Below are 22563 nucleotides of genomic sequence, written 5' to 3'. Positions count from 1 at the left end.
CTGGGGAGCATGTTGTGTGAATGTCATGGGTATCTGTCTGCTACATTTTTTTATTTTGTGTGGAGAAGTGGATATCTGTTCAATAATGGCACAAGATGAAAGGTTCAGGGTCATATAAAACTTCAACACACATGTGGAGCATGGCAATCCACAGCACATTTCATGGCGAACAAGCCTGTAAATGTCAAGAATAGGCAAGAGAAGCTCATGTCATTCACAAGACATCGAGTATTGTCAGTAGGGAGACCAGCTGCCCTTTTAAAACTGTGTTACTCCACAGTAAGCTTAATATTATTCAGTCTCTGCGCCATCATTTTTGATGGAATCTTTGTGCTTTTTGATATTACCTTTGGTATGTTGGAATAACCCTAAATGGTGTTAATGGTGTAATCCCTTATTGAGTAATGGCTTTTGTGTAGGCCTCAGATGGAAACAAAATCACAAACAGTAATGTTGGGAGCCTTGTGAGCCGAGAACACGGACAATATCCAAACAGAAAGTCCTTCAAAACCCACAATCGCTCCAAAGACAAAACCAACTGCTACACACTTTTTCATCTCATTTGCTACTAGCCCGTAGACCCCTCTGAGTAGTCTACCGAAGGCTGAGTTGGACTGACACATCAGAGCACAGTTGCCTTAGATGTCTCTTACTAACATTTAGCTAATGTGCTGAACTCACATACAGGCACAGAGAAAGCTGCAGCATGCGGTCAGGGGAAAAGTAAGTAAGTAAGTAAATTGGTGGGAACAGCAAGAATGAATCTTTGTAGTAACAGAACAATAGAAAAAGCCTAAGAGAAAAACCTGGTTCCAAATCATAATGTCAATAAATTAGTTGAAAAAGATGTCAGGTGACAGACTGGAATCCTACACTAACCCAGGAAAAGATTTGTGTCTGGCTCTGACTTTATAATAGCACTTTCTTTGAGAGGAGTAGCCTAATTTGATGTTTTGGGAAATTTGATTTCTTGTCTAGAGTTAGATGAGAAGATCAATACCAGGTTCAATCTTTTCATCTAACTCATCTAACTCTCGGCGAGAAAGCGAATAAGCGTATTCCCCAAAATATTAAACAACAGTCAAACACCATTTCCCACAAGTCCAAGACTGTCCAAGAACAACATCAGTTGTTTGTTCAAATGTCTAGTATGATATGTTTACATTTAACTGATCTCTGACCATAATATTTCAATAACCTCTTAGTCTTAGTTACTCATCTAACCAAACCTTACACATATTTTTGTTTGTTAACCCCTGAAACTTTCATTACCCCCAAAAACAGGAGAAACCCCCTGGAAGCGAGCTGGAAGAATTTGGCTCTTTGTTGTTGTTATCCTGAAAATACTTTCGGAGCTCAGGAGGCAACAAAACTGGCTTCTGTTTTTATAAACTACTGACTTTGTTTAAGTGCCTCACCAACTGAAGGCTAGCCTGAGGGAAGACATTAACGTATTTATTCACCTCCCTTAGGCCTGTGACTGCATAGAGCTTGATTTATAGACAGCATTCCTGGAAAAACTCAGCTCTTTTCATTTAGATCACGTCTGATGTCTGGCGCAGAATTCACCCCACAGATTTGTTTGGGCGCCGGATGCCTTGGTAATGGGCTAGCAAAACGTCTACATCGATATATCTCCCCACGAGGCCATTCCTCCTAGCTGTCTGATAGCGCTACACTCGAACCGTGGACTCTCCAAATGCATTAGTCTCCAGGGAGAAGAGAGCTGCCTCTCTCACATCTCTCATTTCCAACACAGTGAAATCCATTAAGAGCAGGTGAGAGGGGAGACTACCCTTGATGTAAAATCTTCATACTTGCTCATCAGTAAGGAACTATAAGATCATCATGACACCACTGTGAGACAAAATAAGTCTTATTCTTTGTTTTCAAGAGGAACACTTGCAGGAGAACGGATTTAAAGGATTTGTTTTTCAACCTTCAATCTTACAGTGATCACTTAAGTCTTATTCCTCCCACTTCCTAATTTTATTCTTAATTGTACGGCTATATAACTTGTGAGGCAGTAGGCTGGACTAAGAGACACAGTTCTTCAACCACAGGACAACCAGAGTCCAAACCTTTTTTCCACTGGTGTCCTTGAACAAGAGCCAACAGCTCCTCAGACTTCCCTACCAATGGGACCAAATTGGTAAAAGTTTTCCATTGCGAAAACAGGTGTGCTTTTCCGACACTGAACTTGGGTGGTTGACATAAAAAAAAACCGCAATGTCAGTTTTTGCTTATACAAAGTCAGGAAAAAGGCGACACTTGGAGCAAACACAGCAAATCAATTACTCCATGTGTTGGTATTTTGAGACAAGTACATTTCTTTTCCTACAGGACCTTTAAGAATCATGATAACACAACAGAGGTGATCTTATTTTGCAGTATTCTTCAAAGAGTTAGCATTGCTCTTCTATAAGACTCACAATCAAAATCAATGTAGTAGAACCAGAGATATTGACTTGTTTTTATTCCATGCATTCTTCTTTCTTGTCCAAACCTGGCCTATACATTACCCACAGTGCAACTTGACCCGAGGTTAGGTCTGTCTCTTTTCTGATACTCGAGTTTAAACCCTTTGACTTATCTAGCGTCTGTGTTATGGGGAGGCTCTCTTGCTACATGTGCTATCTCTTTTATTCACAGCTTGTAAATAATAAAATAATAACAAAACTAAATAATTATAATAATATTACAGTACGGTAATGTGATGTGTAAAGTGTACTGTCACTGTCACACATTACAGCTGAAGTTGCAGCAGTTGTTTTGTAACTTTCTTTTTGTTGTCTTTGAGTGTCAATCACAATGGATATTGTTAGTAAGTGGTTTGCATCGGCCAGTAGAAGGCAATAGCTGTTTGATTAATCTTGGTTTTGCAAGCACTCCAGTAGTTTAACTTCCTCACTTTTGCTGCAGTGATATGCAGGTGTACTCTAGGACATCATGACATCACCGTTGGTATAGTTACAAAGGTGCAATGGAGCACATTTCTGAAGCCCCAACATTGATTCACACCCAAAAGTGATGCAGGTTGTGGTCAAAGGTTAAACAGCCTTGAAATGTTCAGCCAAGTTACGGGGAGGTTTGGCCAAGAACAAGTAACACAGGAAATGAGAGACTTGTTGAAATGAACCCATTGTCCAGTGCAGAGAAGTTCAAGTAAAAGGTTTAAAACCTTGGCACAAAGTGTTCTGCACCCGTATACTCTCAACTTCAGTTCTGTGTCACTCAGCGACCCTTAAAATTTAGTATTGCACTTCCATAGAGTTAGAGTACTTGAGTAAGAATTGTCTAAATCAAGCAGCAGAGACTGAGATTTCCTGACTTTAGTCCACAGAAAAGGTCACGCTCCAAAAACACTTCAAGAGCAAAAGCTACAGAAGACATCATTCAACTGTTTTTATAAGCTGAGCATTGATCTTAATGTGTAAAATTTGAGTTCTCATTTAATAGCCTCTAAGGAGTGATTAATTTGTGTTTTAAAAAAAGACTTTGGCCTCGAAATTGCATGACAGATTCAATTACACAAGTCCAAACATTTTCTGACTTGCAGCAGCTCATTCATCCTGTTGGTCTCTTTCAAACACGTCCACAGGCTGTTCTCAAACAATTGCATTATATTATCTCTCCATTAAATATTGTTGAAGTTGAAATCAAAGACAGAATGACAGAAACTTAGTGATAGTTTTGTAAAAATATTTTATGTAACAATTCAAAAGTCATAACGCACAGCAAAAGACATTCAAATCAACATGAGCGACCGGGGTGTGTCCTGCAAGTCCCAAGTATCCATCAATCCTCCACCATGTAAACAGTGTTAAAAAAGAAGCTGCTGTGTGATTGGCTCTCCTTCCTCCCAATAGACCACTGTATCTCCAGATTTGTATGTTAAGACAATCCTCATACAATACAATAAATTATAAAACCTAAAAAATACGGAGGAGTTGACTTGCGGTAAACTTCACGTGACATAAGAAGATTTTCAAGCGTTTTCGGGACACACCCCAGGTATGAAGAGACCTCTTTGGCACATAACATAAATCATAAAAAGTGACAAAAAACAAACTGTAAACAAAACAACAGTCATTACAAAATGCATTTTTTTTTATACACAGACAGCATTAACATATTAAAAAACAAACAATAGTCCTAAAAAAATTGATTTGGCAAATGTGACCGCCTCCCAGCGATAACACATGTCTCAGTCTGCAAGGCCTCCGTGCAAAACCGCGTCGTTGTGGTTATTGTTGGTTCGCTGGGAGAAGGCGGGTGGAGAGGGTCAAAATTGAGAATGGTGGGGGGGGGGGGGGAGGGGGTAAGGTTTCGTTTTGAAGTCTGAACTGGTAAGAGTCCTGCTTGTTCGTCTGGTTTTAACTTTGTCTTCGCCCTCCTGTAGTATGTGCGACAACTCTGTGGTTTACCAGCCAAAGTCTCCTTAGTGCAAATAGGCTGTCAGGGGGGAGCAGAAGGTCATTTTCGTGTTGGAGGCGAGGCTGTGTTTGGTTTGGCACCTGGGACCGGTCTGGAAGGAGAAGGACAAAAAGAAGACAATCTAGCTTAATGTTAAACTCATACAGTGTGCTGACTTTCTGATATTTCAGGACAAGGTCAAAACAAGTATTGTGTGTGTATCAACGCCTGATGTATGTTATTCCCTTTTGCTGCCATAGAGCTCAATTGATGTCTGAAAACTATTAAAATACATTCACGAGCCACACTGGGTGACATATTCCTTCATTACAATGAACACACACTGTCATATATTTTGACTCAATCCCACATACACAGTCCAAAATCAAACAAAATCATGACACTCAAAATGACAAGATACTAAATTAAGATGTTAAACGTGGTGTTTTGGGAGGGGGGCTCTTTTGCCTTCATTAGACAGGATAGTATAGAGACAGAACACAAGGGAAAAGAGAGTTATGACATGCAACACTGATGGAATGGAATCGTGGACGTTATGCAACTATGTGTCGTGTGCAGAGTTTGACATACAAAGTCAAAAAAGTTGAACCTTACTTTAACAAAAGGCACAATTTGCTTGGGATTTGTAAAGTCTGGGTACAGGCAAGCTTTTCTCTTTCATCACGTCCTTGAACTTACAGCTTTACACTTGCAGCGGGTGTGAAATCTGATCTTGCTATTGCCAGAAAGAGACATTTACAGAGAGAGCCAAGCTACAGGAGCAGAGGAACTATAAAACCTGAAGAACAATCATCCCTTGTAGTTAAAGCCAGGTAGGGAGACCTCCCTGCCTGGCTTTAACTACATTTACAGATAAACTGCATGGAACAAAAAGCATGACTTTGCATATCAAGAAAGTATGGACAAGTCTTTAGACTAAGGGCCTGTAACTTATAAAAAAAATCAAAATTGATTGCTGACGAAGAACTGAGTCAATGCATTGCATGGTTTGTAAACTTGGAGCGTTTTATGTGCCCAACCCCACCCCGGGCAGAGAACAGCATGAAATGAAAAGATAGGAATATTGAGAGGCAGTATTTCTCGCAGATAAAGCTCCTCCCTGGCACCTTTATTGGTGGGTCATAAAATGCCTTTCAAACTGGTTTGGAATTCCAGAATATGTAAAAGAAAAAGTACAAGCAATAGCTGCTTTATGAACATTCCATATATTTTAGCTAGGAACAAGAAAGGTTACCTTCTCCCTGAAGTCAAGTTAAAGTCACAGCAGTAACAGAGTGTTGAGAATTGCTTTTACAGTAAAATAAATATTGGGATGTGGTTTTACACATACAGTGAGTAGAGATACAAAACATGTTCAATGCAGTATACAGTACAGCTGCCTTGAGTGGGTGGAGATAATGCCATTGGCCTACACTCAGGCCATGTGGTACGCGCCCTATCTATCGACGTGTATCTATCTATATATGTATTAGCTCACATGCTGTATGTAAAGGGTTTTCTGCATATGTATTTATTCATGCACATAAATGAAAATGGTACATAGGTTATAGATCTGGTTAGAATCTTAATTAAACTGATGACTTGTATTACCTTTGTGTTTAAGAGATGAAGATGAGATAATAGTTTATTACAGTGGTACAAGATGCACATTTCTCTTGTGCCGTCTTGAAAATGATGCAGAAATGTTACTAAGTTTGACCTTTTACGTACTAGAAGACCAGGATGCTTATTCAGACATGACACCAACAAGCTAAGTTACCATCAGATTAATGTAATGCAATGACATTATGTGATTTGTTCTTTTTAGAGATAAAAGGGAACTGAAGACCCTTACTTACCTGAGCAGCTGAGAATACACTACACTACAGTTTGTCTGTGTGTGTCCATGCTGTGTGTTCGCCCACCTGAGAACTCTGAGAGGGGGGATGGCTGAGACTTTTCCCACAGGTTTGGGTCCCACTGCCGGGGGCATCATGACCAGCAGGCCCGTGGAGGGTTTGGACACCATGGTACGGGCTGGACTCACTGTGGGGGAGGCTCCTCTGGCTGGGCTGAGGGGGAGAGGCCTCTGAGGAGGGAAGGGGGACAGTCTGGGCTGCAGCTCAGACACTAACTAAAAGAGAACAAGAGAAATATCGATTATTGACATTTTGATTATTTCACATTCAGATACAACTGGACACCACGACATACCAACCAGATTAGGTGGCAACAATAATTATTATACATGTGTACTCATTTAGCAAAGAATACAAGGTCAAGGTAGAAAGAAATGACAAAAAGTTTAAAAAGCAAAAAAAAAAGACAGGGTTATCAAAAAGGAGAAAAAGTGGGATCACCGCCAATACAGTACAGAACACTAAATCCCTGGCACATGGACACAGCAGGGAGAGAACTCCATTCCAATTTCTGTACTGGACTAGATCCAGGTTGTCTCCTGAATCTGTTCAGCTTGCTGATAAGAGGAACTTTGGTCCCACTTCACACAGGCACAGTAGATTAAAATGACCACTACAGCACAGAGATCAGATCACAAAGTAAGCTCACACGATATATTGGGTATTTTACACAAACAAGAAAAAGCAATACGACAATCAGAACTTGGCATTAAAGGTGTTTTACACTTCACAGAAAAGCACTGATGTGATAGGATAAATTAATGAGAAAGCAATCAGATAAGAAACATAGTGCCGTTTTATTCATTATTTCTTCAGGGTTCAGTTTTCCCATTAGCTCTCTGTCTGTCTGGCAATAGCTCTGAATTACATTCACAAATGAGGCATTTAGCTGCAGTCAAGAGCAATAAGAAGTTATCTTAAGGCCGTGACATTAAGCCGATATCGGCCGCCGGTCAATGTCTGGCTGTCGGGTAGTGTCTGTCAGCCTTTGTGTTTGCGGTGTGTCCCGCACTGTCCGTCCTTTTCGGCCCTGCGGCGGAGACTGTTGCCAAAAGAAATCAATCTGATTGGCTGCTCGGCTTCAGCGAATCAGTGCATGAGATGAGAAACAGACGTGAGAAAAACAAACAAACGACTAAAGCCAAGAGGGCACACACAGAGGCTCTTTTCATTTGTCATCTTCATTTCATGAGCTCATTCATATACACAGATATTTTCACAATGACATGGCCACCTGGCATGAAGCTAAGTGTTCAGCGAGAGTGATGTGAAAATGGTCGGCAAACGCCGCTTTGTTTTAATGTGTGTAGCTTAACAACGGCTTGTATATTTACAGTCAGAGGTCTTCCGCTTTACGTTTTTTAATGACGGATACAAACGACCGCCAGCTGTTATGGAGAGTGATTTCCTCTCACGCAGGCGCAGATCGTAAGTATTAGTTTACTGTTGGCTGTAGTCTTTGCGATGTGTTCAAATGCGACTGTTTGGAGTGTCACGGCCTTTAGAGCATGGTTCAAAGCCTGACACCTCATTTAAAAGCGGGACATCTGCAGCCCCCAACCCCACCCCTTGTAAACAGGAAGTACATGTTACTATGGATTCCGTGAGACACGCCTTGGGCTACGACTTGAGCCCCGTTTCTTTTTTTTTAGCGTCTTTACATTTTGGCAAATTTGCATCATTAAAAGTATGCTGAATTAGCTTTGAGCAGTTCCTATTTGCAGTGTAAATGTGTGTAGCATGAATAAAGAACCAATATAACGAAGCATCTGAAATGGTTAGTGTTGATTACTCATAGAACATGGCAGCTCTGGAAAAACAACAATTCACCTGACATAAACAAAATGTAATTTGGAGTGAGAGAAAGGCTATGGAATTGCAGTCCTATTTATGTGTGGTTCAAAAATGAAAATAAAACCCCATTTGGACTTTATTTATTTCTCTAGTTGAGGTGGAGTGATTTTAACATGACCTGTTCTGCTCAGTGATTTTAATCCCGTCCAAAGCAGGCATGTGTTTTCACCCCCACCACTGAAGTAATTACAGCCACAATTGCCTAACTGTGTTTCTGAGAACTTGCTGGTCGTTTTGTAATTTAAATCCTGTCCGCACATCATCCTTGTATTTTAAAGTTGATCTCTGAGTTTTTCTTGCTGGAAGGGCTGCTTGTCCTCCTTTATTATCAGCTTGTGTGATATTATAAAGATGGTGGAAGTCGAAAATGCTTTGGCTGATCTGACAGACAGAAACATGTTGACACCCACATAAAGAACCATTTGGGAACAAATACGACGACTGAAAATACCCTCTCGAAGCTCATCAAATGGGCTGTAGTAATGTCAGCTACAGGTAGGTACTGGTATTCTCTCTTGGCTTGTTCTGCTGAATGTCCTTGTCTTTTACAGACCACTTCCTGTAATTTTATCATGGTTAATATGCTGTCGGAAACAACAAGATAAATTATAGAGGAGCACAGTGAAGTCCAAATGGAGCTTAAATCATGTTATCCTATAAATACTTTTTAATTTTTCCAGTGTCGATCTGAACTGGCTGAATAGATTCTAGAGTGGTTGTTTCAAAAACATGTATGTATGCTACACTGCCTTGTAGCTAAACCTGAGCTTACAAAATGTATTCCGTTTTTATGAAGCTTTCCCTGTAGATACTATCGTTAAAGTAAAGATTAATTTAACAGCTGTCTGGCTGCCTGACAGCTCCCTTCTATGCACGGTTAACAAAGTGATGGAAATAAGACTGAGATTTTCTTTTTTAGTTTTTTTTACATAAAACCACTTTAAATGGAGATGCCTATACGGTTGTACAATTCTCCCTACACTTAATGTCAAATATGTCAGCTATCCCTCGCTTAATGTGAAAAGAGGTAAGTATTGGTTTCTGCTTTCCTAAAGCTTTTATCCTTTGTGGCTTCCTGCCTTAATGTTGTTCCAGATTCCAGTTCTAAAAATGCAATTATATTCAATTACAGCTCAGATTTGGGTCAAAAAGGGCCCTACCAGTGGAGATCGTGTCGGGTTGAGGGGCAGTGGTTTCTTGGGCGGGCTGAGTCTCTGTGGGGTTGCAGGGGATTTGAGTGGGGCCACCGGGGGTTTGCCAGCTGGCAGAGGCGGGCGTACCACCTTGACGTCCCGGGTACCACCCTGGGGAGACTGGGTGGGTCTCAAAGGTCGCACAATGTTGACTGGCTGGGTACCATTGGGCGCAGGGCCCGGTCTGAGAGGCAGGACCTCTTTGCTGGTGTGAGGAAGCTAGGATCAGAACAAAGACAACAACACAAACTTAAGCAAAACAAAAGATGCATAAAATAACTTTTTTAACCTGCTGTCCTTAACAAAACCTTGGAAAAGCTAGTATACATGCAATTGACAAACTACTTAATCTTATTTCAGAAGTTCCAAAGTTCCAGTCTGGTTGCAGAGGGAGGCATAGTACTGTAACTGCTCTGGTGAAAATAGTAAATAACCCCACAATTGAGATTTGAGAATTTCTAACGCGGATACTGTTTGATCACAACATTCTTATGATATGAATATGGTTCTATGTTGGTTTTAGTCTAGCCACCTATCAGATCACAACTTTTTGTCACATTCAAAGCTTCTTATCACAAAGAATATTCCACATGAAGTGCCTCAAGGCTCTGTCATGGTGCCACTACTTTTCACTTTTAATATGATACAACTAGGGGCAATCGCGGATGTTATTTTGTACGATTAAGTAAATTGTGGAATTTAAATATTTTTATTTTGCTGTCCATCAACCAGTTCTGTTGGTGGATTATTTTGTAATTCCATTTCCAATGTTACTGTTAAGATCTCTTTTTTTATTATATATTTAGTTGAGTGTTTGTGTCATTAGTTATCAATCCTACTTGTTACTTTTGTCTTGCTAGATGAACATTTATTGTTGTTATTCTTATTAAGACTTATAGATTGCACCCCCTTTTTTCTCCCATTCTTTGTCCATCCTTTTACTTCTTGTATTTGTACCCTAACCCTAACCCTGACCTGCTAACCCATACAATTAAATAAATGCTATAAAAGTAAGCAAATAACAACATGATGAAATGATGCTGAAGGCACATTCAACTAGTGTAAAGGAGTGTTGTGAACATGGGAAGAGGCCGACTCAAAGTGGTCACACAATATAACAAGCTGCTGTAAAATGAGGCAATTTAATGTGAAGGTCAACCACAGTCTATTATTCACTAAAACACCGCAAGAGAAACAGTCACCACCCTTCCATTTCCTCCCGCCCTTACCTTTTTTTGTTTCGCACACACACACGCACGCACACACACACACACACACACACACACACACACACACACACACACACACACACACACACACACACACACACACACACACACACACACACACACACACACTCACCCCCTTATGGCTACTAGCTTTGTTGATTGGTCCGACCACCTTCAGGTGAAAGGCAGGATTCAGATGGCCATTCTTCCCTTTCTCCACCGATGCCTCCATCCTGAGCAGAGAAATGAGGACAGGCAGAAAATACACCACAATAAACCATCAATCTTCTTAATGTGCCATTGATTTTAGGGCCCCAGGTGGGAAAATAGACAGTAGAGGAGTCAACATGAAGTTTCTCATCCAGAAGGATGTGAGAGGAAATAAGGAGGTTAAGGATAAAGCTGAAAACCCAACACTGACACTCCTATTTACACATCCAGCAGATACAGAGCAACATTAGCATTCATTTGGAGTCGTGTTTGTGTCCACCGGAGGAATGTAAGTCCAATATTCACACTTTTGGCTCTGTTTTGGACTCTACCGACTCATGAGAAAAATATCTGTCTGTTTAGCTGCTAAATGCTCAACGATGTTCACCAGCTAGCCTGACTGTGTCTGTCTGCTGGTTGGTGCTGAGCAGATAGTGTGCAATGGGTTAATTAGAGCTTTTTACTGAAAACAGCTGCCTGCTGCTGTTGGAAACAAGACCAAAACAATGAACTAAAAGAGGTTAAAGGGGAACTGCAGTGTTAGTGATCATTCTCTGTGGATTTGTCACTTTTAACAACACGTTTCTTTCATATAAAAATATGGATTAGTGCAGCTTTACAAGTCTACAGGTTACCATCTAACTTGTATGTATGTGCACATACATTTGCAGACATGTAATCTAGTTCAACAACACAATTTACTACAGTCAACCTACATATTAGAAGCTTGACAAAGGAAGGATTTATTGCAGGGGTTGTGTATTGGATTGAACCGACGCTTAGCTGATGGGAAGGCTTTCCAAGCATACTGAATGTATATATGCTTAGAGAGGCCTTTAATCAGCTCGAGCCACCCGCTGTCCCACTGTTGAACTGTAAATGAACCCAGATGATTGGCCATGGAACAAATCCAAAAAAAGCAGAGGGTTTTCAGTGCAGCTAGTGCCCTAAGAGTGTTTTTAATCATCGTAGCGGCTCAATTTTCCATATCGTGAGTCATTCATTTAGTTGCCTCCCCTCTGTCTCCCTTTAGCTCCAGTTACCGTAAAATCCTGCTAAAGGCCCAATATCACCAATATTTTGCCTTTCTCCCAGTCTTTAATTGGAAGGTCAGAGTCTTTAAAAGGCTGATGTCATTCTGGATCCTTTCCAGATACATTTCTTGACTGTAAATCACTGTGGAACGCCTGAGTATTTTTCAGAGGCACTAACTCAGCCAGTGTTATGACGAAGCTGTCCCTCTGGGTGAGGTATATGGCAGCGCTCATAAAGGAAGCTTTGGGGTTTATGAGGATTTTTGTTTGATTCTGATGGAGGGAAGATGCAGCAAAAATGCTGCAATTTATGCTGATGTAGAGAATAGAAGGTTCCGGTGTATGCATCAATCTGCTTTAAACGCTGGCAGACATGGCAATGAGCATTTCCTTCCTTCCTTCTTTCTTTTTGTATTGTAATTCTGCTGCCATATTTTCCTCACTTCTATTCCACCCCTTTCGTTTTTCCTAAAATTTAGTCTTCCTTCCGTGCATGATTCATTTCACTTTTTGTTTCCCTCACTTCTCATGCAGACAGTGTGCTATGTGAAGGATACATTGCATAGTAATACACCGGTTTTTTTCAACAAACAAATAAGTTACAAGACAGAATGAGAATCAAGCATTCGAATTACACAAATGATCTTGTTTTTTCTTACCTAATCTCTGTGATTTGTTTTTAACCAATTGTATGAGAAATTACGGGACTGGTCTACAATGGTGTCCTGTACAGTAAATGTAATTACAGACAGACAGACAGACAGGTTACGGTACTTGTTGGTCTTGTTCTTCTCTCGCTGGGAAAGCCACTTATGGTAATAGGAGGTCTTGATCCTGTAGCAGTAGAAGAACAGCAGCACTGCCGGTAGGATCAATAAGAAGGCAAACAGCAGCCCCACCACCAGCCCCACCTGACCTGTGAACACACACACACACACACACACACACACACACACACACTGAGTGTGTTTACATGTACAGTAGTATACTCGATGAGTCGTATCCTTTGTTCTGATTAGATCTTGGATGTGATGTTTACATAGCTTGTGTGATCTTATAACCTCAGTTGGTTTGTTTCTGGCAGGATTACGGAAAAACTACTGGCCCGATTTTCATGAAACTTTGTGTAAGGTGCATGTGCCATGAAGAACCCATTACATTTTGGAGTGGATCCGAATCCGTGGTGGATACTCGCATGATGACTGGATTTTATTTCCTGATGTGGATGCAAAACTAGAGACAAAAGTTTTCTAAAACATGAAAACAGGCTAGGGTTTATCCAGATTTCTGTAACCAGGATGTGATATTAACAAGCACATAAATGAGTACAAGCGTCTTTGCGTATCTAGCAACACGCTATACAAATAAAATGTATTATTACTACAAGTCCCATGATGCAACTTGAAAGGTTATTTTCTTTGGACCCTCCCTGCCAAATGAACGCCCATGTCTTTCAAACTCGACATCCCCAGAGTGTAACTCAAACTTTCTGTTAAAAGTTGGTAGTTTCCAAGCCAATGCCGACATAACCCTGATGACATCACTATAGCTGGTTTCTCAAACATATATCTCATATATGAACTCCGGACAAAGTCCAGAGAATCAGTCTCCCGTTCACACATGCAGCACACAACAGGAGATTGTCCGTGTCAGAAGCGTACTGCGTTGCTGGAAATAAATTTGATTTAGGGAAGGAGTGGTGCCTGTGTAGAGTGTTCAGGAGGAAGGTCATTGATTACACCACGGTCACGTAACCGGTACGTCATTTCGACATTTTCTTACGACATCATCAGGGGTATTTTCTCAGACTTGACAAAGCTCCTTATAGTAAAAGTCAACATGTCTAGTAAACTGAGTTTGGTATGTAAAATTGATAAATTTGGCTTTAATACACTCACAGAGGTCACATAAAGAATCCTGGAAACTTTCTCACACATCTCCATTGTCTGTGTGTCATGTAATTAATTTATCAGAATCTTGACTTGCTGGAGAACACAAACAAGCAACAGTTGAAACAGTGAAAAGCTGTTTGGCAGGGAAAGCCGAAAACTGCCGGCTCTACTGGCCTTGCACGTCCCCAACAGATGAGGATTAAACATGATGCTGTTGTTCTGGTGTGTCAGTACGGGAGAAATGTTTTTGATAATAATCTGATAACAGTATCGTGGACGGAAAACCTGCAATATGATGCACATTTATCCATTTTCTACTTAATCTCATTAGTGTGCTGATGGATAGCAGGACACGTTTTGTGTGTGTGTGAGTTAATGGTGTGTGTGTGTGAGTGAACTTACTGTCATACTGGACAGGTCCGCTGTCCACGCTGCCGCCGAGTCCTTGCTTCTCACAGAAGGGTGGTGCCCAGCCGCGATTACAGTGGCAGTTCCCATTACTGTTACACACCTATACACACACACACACACACACACACACACACACACACACACACACACACACACACACACACACACACACACACACAGAGCATTTGTTAATATGATTTGCTGTTTGGTCTCAGCATAATCTTGCATGTGTGTGCCTGGAGGTGTACCAGCCAAATTAGAAGCACTAATTTCTTGTTTACTACAGGTTGGCACTGTATGTGTCTTAATGGGATTTCCCTTCCTCTACCTTTACATATTCACCTTATAAATGGAGCAGAACATCAACATAAAAAGCAATGAAATCTCACATGTGTGTCTTTCCAATATGTGTTTGTAGTGCACCTTTGTATATTATGATATTATTATGTTCAAGCTGGATGTGTACTTTTGTTGTCATGCTTTCTTTGTCGTCAGGTCTCACTTGAGATCGTCTGGGCAAAACAAACTGCCCTGAGGCCCCAAACCACCAGGCACCAGGTGCAATGTGTGCCAATTAGTTTTTAATTTAATTAATTGCTCCTTTGTTTAGTAATATGCACCACTAAAGCAATCACTTAAATAAAGGTGGCTCCTGCATTTACATATTATTTTTGACCCTAGTGGGTTAATTGGGCCCTGGTCTTAAAGGACAAATACAAATGAACTTTAAAGCACAGTGTCATTCTGTCTTCAAAAGTTACATACAAAACATGGCTATTGTGTGTAACACAGACCATAGAAGTAAATTGTACCGATTTAGTAGTTAGGCTATATATTCTTTTAAGAAATTGGGGGGAAGGGTGTTACAGAAAACCTTCTGTAGAAAACCTTCTGCTCACATACAAAGCCCTCAACAACCTCGCCCCCACCTATCTCTCAAACCTCCTCCAGGAATACACCCCCTCCCGCTCCCTGCGCTCATCCTCATCCGGACTCCTGCCTGTCCCCACCTACCGCCTCAGCACCATGGGAGCCAGGGCTTTTAGTTGCACCGCGCCCAGGCTCTGGAATTCTCTGCCTCCACACATCAAACAGTCTGACTCCATTGTGACTTTCAAATCCCACCTCAATACCCACCTGTTTAAACTGGCCTACTCACTCTAAAACACAACCAACTTGTTATCACAGATCCTCCTTTCACTCCGTCACTCCACACTCTGTCCTGTCTGTTTTATCTATGTCGGTTTGACTAATTTGCTTTCCGTCTCTGTTTTTAGCTGTTTTAACTTTTAAATGCACTGTAAGGCGACCTTGGGTGTCCTGAAAGGCGCCTCTAAATAAAATGTATTATTATTATTATTATTATTATTATTATTATTATTATTATTATTATTATTATTATTACAATTTCTCTAAAAGTTAAGGGGAGGGTCCAATGAAAACAGAAACCCGCTGAAACCTCCCTCAACATCCAAATATTTTTCATACAGTCCCTCATACAGACCCTTAAAATGACTGTTAGTCATTTCACCACAAAAGACCTTTGACTAATGAACAGTAATCTGTCACCTTTGAGAGCTGAAATGTGACCTAAACTAAACTTTATTTCACTATATTTGGCAGTAAATCACCTCTAAGAGGTTTTAATTACCTGGTCTTAAACTTGTAAAATTAAACATTTATCTAGGGATTAGCGTTTAACTTGATTAATATCTCCAGAGATCTTGTGTAATTCACCACCCCTAAATGAAGGAGAAAATACTGCCATGCTACATTGAGATGTAATTATCATATCAGTGATTAACATGCCTATATACACCATTAGCACTTGGTCGACATGAAGGGCGCACAGTTGTTTACTAAATCTTGCAGCTTTTTTTACTTCAGGAGGGCTGATTTGAGAACATATTTTTAAAGGCATTTCTAAATCATGGAAAGACAAGAAGGTAAAAGCTTTATGAACTAAAGTGCCATGACCTTGATTTAAACACATCACCATTGATATATAACATATCCTTCAGCAACATCTAGGACTTCTAAAATGTGTTAAGTTTCTTTGATGAAAATCTTTTGTATGTTTGTAAGTTTTTTTTAGATAGATGCAAACCTGTAGTGAAGCGAGTAGTACTGTATTTCCCCTGCTCATTATTCCTGTGTATTTGCATGGACATCCAGTGAACTCCAAAAGCCTGAGGATCAATTTTAATCAGATGATAATGCTAAATTACAAAACACATCCTAACACAGGAGACCCTAAGCTGGAGGGAAGGCAAAACTGTCTATTTAGAATAATCCTGACTCAAAGGCACTTCCATTATCTGTCTACTGTTACACCGAGAGGAGTGAACAAAAAAAGGTCAAACAGCATAAAACAACATGGTGAAGTCAGAAGGAGAAGGGGATTAAAGGAGGAGAGGATATATCTGGTGTTTTTCTTCTCTCTCATGATATTTTAAATACTAATCAAATAACAATGCCTGGTAAGCCCATTCCTTATGCAGTAGATGGGGAAAACAGAGTCATCTGAGGTGAGAAATTGTAGTCGAGGCTCGGTTTGCTAGAAACGCTCAGGGTCAAAACAAGCAACAGAGCTGTCAAAACACAAACTAGGCTTTGCCAACTAGGGTTAGACTCACAGGTTATAGGCTATGTATGAAAGTGGCCTGTAGTAAAACCATACGTTTTTAAAAACGTTTTGGTTGAGAAAATAAGGAGGTGCTAGGAGCTTGGTGACATAGTGACTACTGGTGAACTACTACTGTGAGCTAACCGCTAACACGCTAGCCAGCAGGGAAAACGCTAGCACTAGTCAGTCAATAGACCTTTTTAACGACAGACATATTAGTTAAAAGCACAGGTGTATTGTGCTTTTCCTACTTTTATAAGTCAAAATGTCTGCTGTGAAAAAGGCCTACACCTCTCCCGGAATGATAACTGTTAGTTAGCAAGCTAGCTGGTACGGTTGCTAACCGAGTGACACAATAATAGTAATGGGGGGGGGATTGTCAATTGTTCAATTCTGAAAGCGTAAAATACACAGGTTTAATATTCCTGTGACTGTGCAAAGATTACTGCAGACAAAGGCATGTCAGCAGTTTTGGTCTGAAACCCCTCAGCTATCAAAAAGCCACACTGGTGGAAAATTAATGGCAACTGTCATACAGCATTACACTGCTGTGTGTTTTTCCTGAGCACAGCGGAACCATAGATAGAAAAATGACTAAATAAATCAGAGTCTGGCTTGCCTTTTCAATGTAGCTTCTAAGATCAATATCTATTGACGAGTGTATCTAATAAACTAGTAATTCAGTATACTGTTTACTTTCTACAATTCAGTCTATAACTCCGTTTCTATTCAACCTGAATATCTGAATTTAATTTGGTGTACGTTAGCAGGGTACTAGTTAGAGTTGTCACTAGGCCCTGCCAACTACTAAACTGAAAACATTTAATGGGAACAGATAAACAATGAAACATTGTGTCTTCATGTTTCTCCTCCGGCACGCTATGATACATCCAACAAAACGTTTAAAAAACAAACAATATAATAAACCATAAACTACTATTACTTGCTACTGTAGATGTATTTTATTTCATATACATATATATGCAGGTATGTCCTGTGACTTTTGTTTTGTTTTGCTGTCTATCTTGAAGTTTGAATGTATAACTTACTTGAAACTGCTTTAATTTAGAATGTCTCCTCGATACTTTTTGAAGGATTTTAACTTTAATAGGGCGTTTCAGGGCATGACTTTTAAAGTACTCTATACTGCAGTACACCATCTTGATATGTTAGGAATCCGTCCATCCATCCATCCATGTTCTCTACCCATCTATCCTTTTCAAATTCTCTTGTGTAATTTAACTAGCTTTACATACAAGTCTCAGGTTATGATTGATCCTTTCTTTGATTCATAGAATCCACACCATATTAATAAACTCCACCATTTAACAATGACTTTAGAGGTCAAAGTCAGAGTTCCCTGATAAATAGCCCCTATCTACATCACCATCTTCCCTTAAAGTAACAAATGTTTAAGCACCAAACACTCCACTCCAGAGCTTGGTTACTGACTTCATAAACTATGTATGATTCCTCCTTATCTGCCTCAGGCTCTCTTGTACTGCTCCAATGAATAGTTCATCACTTCAGTTGCTGTTGTATTCCAGCCATCAATTTTCCTGCCGTTTACGACAGCGCTGCAAAGCTCTACCTTTGCCCAAGGACACAGTGTGACAATAAGATTATGGAGCTAGGCCTGGCAGCAAAGTGAGTTGCGTGTGTGCGTGTGTGTGTGTGTGTGTGTGTGTGTGTGTGTGTGTGTGTGTGTGTGTGTGTGTGTGTGTGTGTGTGTGTGCACCTACCCCTTTTCCGTGACAGCGTGCAATGCAAGTCTCCAGCTCGGTAAAAGAGCCATTTTGGCATCGGCGGTCTCTGCACACCTGTGGAAACACAAGCAGAATGATCACATACTGTGTTGAAGATTACAGTGCACACTCACACACACACTCACATACAGACTTTGATCTGCTTTCTACCAGTGCCCTTGGGCTTTGGAACAACCTGGCTGCCTGAGGAGATTGGCGAAGTAGCATCAGTATCCTGTTTTAAAATCGCTTCCAAAATCACTATTTGTATAGACTGGCTTTTACAGCTTGTAATGATGTTTATTGATCTGCTTTAACCAAACACATTTGGTCCCTATCACTGCTCTAATACTCATTATAATAGCCATTTGCATTCATGCTGCTGTGACGTTTTGTTTTACAAGGAACTTGTAGCCCTACCTCAGAGTTAGATAATATGTCAGGAAAGACACATAGGGTATAGGTAGAAGCAGATTTAAGTGGAGTGAAGGGTGAGTCAGTGACACTGATCTGTGGCCAGAGACTCTGATAGGATGGAAAGGGGCTTGTTTTTGCAATTCAGCAGTGTGAAGAGGAGGCTGGATAGAGGGGTCACCTAACAATAAAAAAAAATACAGAAATGCTGCAAGTCAGAGGTGTCACGCACTGTCAGTATTCACCCTTCACTGAATTTATTTTTTTAATTCTAAAATGAGCAACAGATCGTTAGCAAATTTAAATCAACAATTAATGCTTTTAAAATTCTATTTATTACTTCTGAACGAACTGATTAGGTGTTTTGGTGTTTAGGTGTTTTCCTAGTCATTTCTCTGCTGAAAACACTCCTCCTGCTCAAACATCATGATTGGCTGCTGAGGGATTGATTATAAGTATATCCCATATGTGGAAAAATGTATAGTTGATTGACTGCACATTCTTTATATAATATATATTTTTATTTTTAGGCTTGAGGTGGATATCAAGTCATTTACAGTCAACACTAAAGCCCAAGTGAAGTCACAAGTCATTGGTTTTAAATTTGTTTTTTATGCTTGATATCTTATTATGTTTTATACGCTGCACATTTTTTATCTTGAGTATGTATCACTTGTTTCTGTCTTGTCGATTTCATTCCTATATCAATCTTCTCATCTCAATCTCAATCAAAAAGCAAATACAAGCCTTTTTCCCAAAACCTGGGTTTGTTTTGAACAGCTTTAAAAAGTTTATATTTTAAGTCTTCTGAAGGTCATAATGTCTCACTTGTTTTGTGTAGTACTCTGTCACAGAGTTGCATTAACACTAATATTAGTATTTGCATTAGTACTGTATCCACTGCTCTGCCTGTTGTTATTGCTTTACTATTGTTAGCACAGGAATTAATTTAGTGTAGGAGAATGTGTGACATTTTGATTAGGAGCAGCAGCTTTGTGCTATGTATGCATTTATTGCTGAGAAATGGACCGTTCAATACGATGACTTAAAACTCATCACGGCAGACATTATTCTCTGCTGCCTATTTATAATATATTACTCATGCAGCACTATTCAGTCCTTTCAGTGCGCCTGCACAATAGCTGGAATGGAATTCAAGTGGCTGGAATTTGCTGTGGGTGGGAGGCAATATAAACAGACAGAGAAATAGAATTTACTGATGGAATGGAGGGGACTGCAGATACTCCTCTCTCTGTGTGTGTGTGTGTGTGTGTGTGTGTGTGTGTGTGTGTGTGTGTGTTAGAGAGAGTAGCTAGATGATACTGTACAGTAGTGCTAAAGCCTGATCTCTCTCCGTCTTCACTGTCCCATAGCTGGAGGGGAGCTGTCTGAACAATAGATGGCATGTGCATTTTCATATATATTCATATGTATTTCACATGCATAATTCAGCCGTTATTTTGTATGATTTTTGTGTGTGTCTGTAGGTGAGTTTACTTGGAATTTTATTTTCCATTCCATCTGACTTGCAATCCAAATCAGTACCAGAAAAAGCTCCTTAAACACCTGACAGAGAACAGACCTACTGGGTCCCTGTGGCATAATGTATGAAGTTGGCTGATAACTTATTCAAAATGAGAATATTAGTGACTTATACCAATGGGAACACATACAACTGACTACTATCTTTACTTGGAATTAATCAAGTTATTTCTGCACAGGCTCATCTGATCAAGTCGAAGAGCCTGTAGAGAGAAGATTTGAGGGTCATATGAGTTCAAAGGTTGTTCCGATAAAGACAACATCTGTATCCAGAATGCTAAAGTTACTGTAGGTTGGAGAGGCTGATCAAATATTTTCCACTCTTGCAGTAGTCCCATAGGTTCCGCTTTTAACATTTTAAAGTAACCTAATTGAAAATGTTTAACTAACTTAAAACTGCATTCATAAACACTATTTTCTTTACAAGCAGAAGAAGCTGTTAACACAACATTGTCCCTAAAAAGTAGTTATGGCTAACATGTTAGCAATCAGTGTGCACATTTACACATACGTTAGACGCAGAGCAAAAATGCTCATAAAACAAAACAAAACAATGTTTCAGCTAGTCTTCAGGGCTGTTCCAAGCTTTACTTACGCTGTCAACATTAATTAGCTACTTCTGATTTTATGTGCTACTGTTGATGTTTGTCATTTTAACCGGCAAAGGCGAGGCCCAAACTAAAAATGACGAGCCTGAATATTTTGATCGCTGCCCTTTGATAACAAAACAGAGCAGGAAGAGACAAAAGATTATATCATAGATTTGTTTTGACAACCTGGAAGCATAGCCGCAGCTACAGTACACATTCTGCAGCTATATTTGCCAGAAACTTAAATACATGTAAACACACTTTATCCCATCATTTCAACAGGAACTTTTGTCTGACTGTCTTCTCACCCTTGGGCTGTGGTAACCTGTACAAACAGGACCACAGTAGTAAGCCAACAAACTTGAGAATAGATCCAAAAGAAACGTCTGGTGAAGAGGTAGTACAGATAGTAGATTGGTTTGAGAATCAGCATTAAATCATCCTTTGTGACCGAGATGTGCTGTGCTGCCAGTTGCCTTCTCCCTCCCCTATAATCTCTTCAATTGCAGGCCAATTCAAAATACCAGGCAGGTGTTCATGTTCTTGGCAGGTGGCTAGATACAGTAATTGTTGAGTCAAGTGTTGGTATTGATCAAACTACCCTGTTAACCTTATGGTCATTCCATGCTGTGGTGCAGGAAGAATCCTAGTCATTCACTTCGAACAAGCCTATGACACAACAAACTAACTGATTTAATGTTCATGTAAACTATTACACTATTCAAGTGTGCAATTATGACATATTAAATAATATATATATGAAATATAAAATATTAATGGATTAAATTCCTCTTATTATGATCCCTAAAGCACAGCCCGGTGTGGACCAACCTTGCCCTCTCTGCACTTGGTGCCGGTCATGACGAGGCCGGGGTCGGGCAGGTCGCCCTGGCCGTCCTGGGTGCTGTAAACGTAGGTGCCGCGGCACTTAACCTCGATGCCGTCCGTCTTGATGGTGGTGTCAATGGACACGGCGTTGGTGCCTTTGGGCTTCTTGGCAGCACTGTGGCATTGGATTTTACCACACTTTGCATCACTGGGCAGAGATACAAGCACACACAGAGAAACATTTAGCCTTTACTTTTTAAGGGCAAGTCATTAGAGCTCCATGTTCATTTTGAGCAACTCTGCTTTACAGTCAAACTGTGAGTCCGCACAGTCACACTGAGCCTGGGTGAGCAGCTCCAGTGGAGCAGCAGGGAGTAGAGATACATGGACTGATTTTCTGTTTACCAATATTTATCAGCCAAAGTTTGACTTCTGCCAGTGAATCTGTGTTGTGAATGACCATCTGATCCAGCAAATGATGGCAGGTGTTTTTTAAATATTGATGTTTATGCAACTCAACGAAAAGAGCCGCACAAACCATAATTCATTATTTAACTCTGATATTCTACATTTTAAATTCATTTCAACACATCCCTTGTGCAGAGCCAAACCAACAATGAATGTATCTACTAACATGTATTGTGTGTGTATCCAAAGTAA

General features: G+C 40.2%; 1 protein-coding gene across 2 annotated transcripts in view; it reads right to left on the bottom strand.

The window, feature by feature from the left end:
* Positions 1-3688: 3688 nt before the first annotated feature.
* adam19a (ADAM metallopeptidase domain 19a) overlaps positions 3689-22563 on the bottom strand; it is a 156439-nt gene continuing 137564 nt past the window's right edge. Inside the window, exons 16-24 of one of the 2 annotated variants that reach the window (XM_029454487.1) lie at positions 21907-22111; positions 18527-18604; positions 14150-14258; positions 12630-12771; positions 10745-10844; positions 9350-9601; positions 8641-8748; positions 6342-6550; positions 3689-4528 (exon numbers count right to left, since the gene is read on the bottom strand). In XM_029454487.1, the coding sequence (XP_029310347.1) occupies positions 4477-4528; positions 6342-6550; positions 8641-8748; positions 9350-9601; positions 10745-10844; positions 12630-12771; positions 14150-14258; positions 18527-18604; positions 21907-22111 (1255 nt within the window). In that variant the 3' untranslated portion in view covers positions 3689-4476. The remainder of the gene's footprint in view (positions 4529-6341; positions 6551-8640; positions 8749-9349; positions 9602-10744; positions 10845-12629; positions 12772-14149; positions 14259-18526; positions 18605-21906; positions 22112-22563) is intronic. The other variant, XM_029454489.1, reaches the window with a different exon arrangement.

This window comes from Cottoperca gobio, chromosome 18, assembly GCF_900634415.1.
Source record: "Cottoperca gobio chromosome 18, fCotGob3.1, whole genome shotgun sequence".
Taxonomy (NCBI): Eukaryota; Metazoa; Chordata; class Actinopteri; order Perciformes; family Bovichtidae; genus Cottoperca; species Cottoperca gobio.
The sequence above is the reverse complement of the archived record's forward strand: the minus strand, read 5'-3'. Positions and strand labels throughout refer to the sequence as shown.